Source organism: Belonocnema kinseyi, chromosome 9 (genome assembly GCF_010883055.1).
Source record: "Belonocnema kinseyi isolate 2016_QV_RU_SX_M_011 chromosome 9, B_treatae_v1, whole genome shotgun sequence".
Classification (NCBI taxonomy): Eukaryota; Metazoa; Arthropoda; class Insecta; order Hymenoptera; family Cynipidae; genus Belonocnema; species Belonocnema kinseyi.
In genome coordinates, this window is record NC_046665.1 from 51281150 (window position 1) to 51285504 (window position 4355).

The 4355-nt window shown below is 34.9% G+C and overlaps 1 protein-coding gene across 1 annotated transcript in view; it reads right to left on the minus strand.

The window, feature by feature from the left end:
• Window positions 1-4355, minus strand: part of LOC117180540 (nuclear hormone receptor FTZ-F1 beta) — a 129972-nt gene that overhangs the window by 27524 nt on the left and 98093 nt on the right. The window contains exon 3 of the mRNA XM_033373037.1: window positions 1756-1805. Coding sequence (XP_033228928.1) covers window positions 1756-1805 — 50 coding nt within the window. The remainder of the gene's footprint in view (window positions 1-1755; window positions 1806-4355) is intronic.

The window sequence follows — 4355 nt, forward strand, 5'->3', positions numbered from 1 at the left end:
GACTCAACTCGGATTTTCCGAGAGTTTTGACACAGGTTCAGAAAAAGGCGGTTTTTAATATTAAAAAATTAATTTAAAATTTCGAAAATTTCCAGATGCGTTTTTAAGACATGAGGAAGGTAAATGACAAAGTCCCTACTTCGAAATTGCTTCATATTTACATCTAAAATTATTGAATGTAAAACTGATTATCAATGCTTTTAATATAAAATGTTGAAAAATTCAATATCAAAATTCTTAAATTTTTAATAATTGAATTTAAAAATACCATATTCAGAAATTTGAAATTTAAACCTCCAAAAATGAGGAAATTCCGAACCAAAGGTTTTCGAATGTAAGCTTATGAAACAAAAAAACTTTAGTTTGAAGTTCTTAGAGACTAAACTGTTGTAAAATTGTGCATTCAAAAATATAATTTTAAATTGAAATTATAAAAATTAAAAGGCCATAAATATATTATAACTAGAATGTAGTATCTACTGACATTTAAAGTGATTGAATAGATTCTTTTATTAAAAAATGTGATTAAAAAAAAACACCGTCATTTTCACCGTTCAAAAATTCAGAAATTTAAATATTGCGAGAAATATTGTGAACCTTTAAATTTTAATTATCGTAAAAATTTTTAAAATTATGCTTTCTTATTGGAAAATTTCCAAATTGATGAATTTAAACCTGACCCGTTAAAAAGTGAAGAATTTTTACATTAGGATCTTGAGCTAATCGTTAAAAACTATGAATTTTTTAATCGTGCCTTACAATTTTTAAGATTAAATTATTTGAATTTGAAGTTTTATAATTTTATAAAATGTCAAACTGACGTATACTAGTATAAACTGTTATATTCAAATCACATCATTCACATGATTTCGACTCAGAAAATAAACTTATTGCATAAATGTGATAGTTGGGTGTATAATCTAAACAATGAATAATACAAACTACAAAATAGCCTCGGAAAGGACTGGAACTTTAATTGACAAAAGGCATGCACACGGAAAATCTAAAGGTCGTGTTTGAGGCGACGAATGGAGACTGGTTGTCTGGAATGATAGGGGAGTAAATTATCTCAAGTTAAAAGAATTGCGTGAAACTATGGACGTGAGGAAACTAGATATTTGATGTGTACCTGAAACAAATAAAAAGGGATGCGAAATCAAAGACATAAAAAACGGCGTGTTGAAAGGCGGATTTGAAATATGGTCAGGAGTAGACTGTGAATCACATGGTAAACAAGGAGTAGGTCTCATTTTGCATAAAAGAGCAAAGCAGCATCTCGGAGCCCATGGCTTCGTGTTTCCCAGACTGCTGTGGGCTAGAATGAAAGTAGGAATCAGAAGACTATTTATTATAGCATGCTAGGCGCCGGTTGATAGTGATCCCAGAGAAGTAAAAGACGCCTTCTGGGACACTTTAAATGACACAATAAATATTTGCGAAAATGGAGAAAGAATAATTCTACTAGGAGACATGAACGGATGAGTGGGCACCCAAAATCAGGATACAGAAAGAGTACTAGGTAGTTTTGGGGACCCAAGAACAAACAATAACGGAGATAAATTAGTTGGTCTATGCTTAGAAAGGGGTCTGTTTATTACAAATACCTGGTTTAGGCATAAAATGATCCACATGTACACCTGGTCTAAAGGAAATAGCCGCAGTATAATTAACTTTGTTGTTGCGGATGAAAGAATAAGAGAGTTAGTCAAAGATACAAGGGTCATGAGGGGTCCTAAGTGCAATACTAATCATTACCTTCTGATCTCAAAAATGAACTAAAGTCGAGGATGGAGAAAAAAGAAAACCTAGAAAACAAAACAAACGCGAATCAAAATTGAGAACCTGCAGAAACCGGATGTGCGAATAGATTTCCAAATTAAGATAATCGAAAGCATAGATAGGGCAACATGGGAGGACCGTATAGAAAAAATAGATATAGAGGGCGCCTGGAAAAAGGTACCGCACTTGTAAGAAGAATGTCTGGTGATGCGTGGCGAAATGATAAAATTCAGGCTGCCCAAAAAGCAAAGAGAGAAGCGTACAGGAGAATTTTGAGCATCGCAGGTCTTAGCAATGAGGAAAGAAAAAAGATGTAGAAATGATTATAGACACGAAAACAGGATACTCAAACGAATTGTTAACGAACGTAAAGATACAATTAGAGCAGAAGAAGAGATGAAAATACAAAACGACTTTGAAGGAAGAAAGAAACTGCTTTATAAAAAAATGAAAGGAAACATAAGTACAGAATTTGTCAACATGAGAAATAGTAGGGGGGAAATAGTATATGATGCAGGCGGAATACTAGAGGCTTTCAGAGACTATTTTAGGAGACAATTCGGAGATGAAGCTATAGGACACCACAACTGCGATGTTGAACACGATGCGATAGAAAACTCAATTGAGAAAGTCTGTATCACTGAGGTTAGGGATATAATTAAGAGCTAGAAAAACGGTAAGGCTGCCGGGGTAGACAAAAGAAAGGGAGATAAAAGCGACTGCAATAATTACAGAGGGATTAGCTTATTAAGTACCGTAAATAAAATATACTCAAAAATACTTATTCGTAGGGTAATGAAAATAACAGAAGAAAAGATTTGAAAAGTCTAAAGTGGGCTTATGCTAGGAAGGTCATGTACGGATCAAATATTTAGCTTAAGGGAAATAACACAAAATAGTTTGAGAGTAGGAAAAAAAGTTTTCCGCGGATTTGTTGACCTAGAAAACGCTTTTGACAAGGTAGATAGAAGTAAACTTTGGGAAGTCCTGAAAGAGTATGGAGTCAATGGATGGCTCCTACAAGCTATAAAAACAATATATACGGGTAGCAAAGCGAGTGTAAGGGTGAATAGGAAATTGAGTGTCTATTGCGATCTTACTCAAGGAGTTAGACAAGGATGCGTTATGTCTTCATGGTTATTTATATTATTTATGGACAAGTGTTTAAGAATGGCTCTTTTCGACGAAGAGGGTGTGTATCTCGAAACAGTAAGGGTACGTGGGTTAGCGTTCACAGATGATAAGGTTGTTATGGCAGTCAATCGAAGACTTACAAAGAATGTTGAATAAACTAGATGCAAGCATGAAGAGCATGGACCTCAAAATTAACGCAAATAAAACAAAAACTATGGTGTTCGAAGGAAATAGTGAGGAAACACTATGCAATATTTTATTAAATGATGAGAGAATTGAACAAGTTGATAAGTTCGTATACCTTAGTAGCTTATTTACTAGGGACGGGAAGATAGATGAGGAATTAGATGGATGCATAACCGAAGGTAAGAAGGTTATTTGTAGAGCAGGTCCCCTTATCAGAAGTAAAAATATATCAAATAAAGCTAAAATGGCAATACATAATGCTATATTTGGACCGACTGTACTATACGGTAGCGAGACATGGACTTATCAAGAAAAAGATAAGAGTAAAATTAACACAATTGACATGAGATTCATGCGCATAATATGAAGGAAAACTCTGATGGACAAAGTAAGTAACGAGATAATTCTAAAAGAATGTGGTGCAGAAGAGACGCTAGTAGACACATGGGAAAGAAATCGGTTAAGATGGTTCGGACATGTTGAAAGAATGCCAAATGAACGATTAACGAAACAAGTGTATCCAGGTAAAGTAAATGGCAGCGTGCCCAGAGGCAGACCGCGGAAAGAATGGTTAGAATGTGTGAATGAGACCCTAGTTAGAAGAGACATAAGAAGTCACAGAAACATGAGAGCCTGCATAAAAAATGTATGGACATAAAAGAAGCTAGAGAAGTATACCAGGACAGGAAAGTATGGCGGCAATTAGTTAATAAAAAGAGTGTCAGTAGAGTGAATGACGCCTGAAACAAAAGACCTTGGCCACTAATGGACCCAAGTGGGGAACCTTACATAACGACTTTCTGAGGATCTTCATTTGGGATGATTGCTAGAAAGATTGATCAGCAACCTGGGTCGGAGCAGTGTTGTGGAACGAACGTGTTATTTACATAAATAGCACGAGAATTCTGGATCAATCTGAAAATTCTCTAACCATTCCACATATTACTCCTTTCCCCTACCGAGTGAGTCACGCCTACCCCGAAAGGGAAGTAACTTAATGGTGTATATATACATAAAAACTAGCGAAACAAAAGACACGCGAAATGCGAGCTGAAACCTAGGAGCTTCAATGTGGACAGAATTAATGCATGGTAGATTATTAAATATAATAATATGTGGGTATCCGCATAAAAAGGGCCCTTATACAGTAACAATAGATTCAGTATATATAAGTTCTGGTATCATCCCCCACTCAAACCTAAAAATAATAATTTTGACACTGAGTTAGACAAACGCTAATACTAAATAAAATAAAA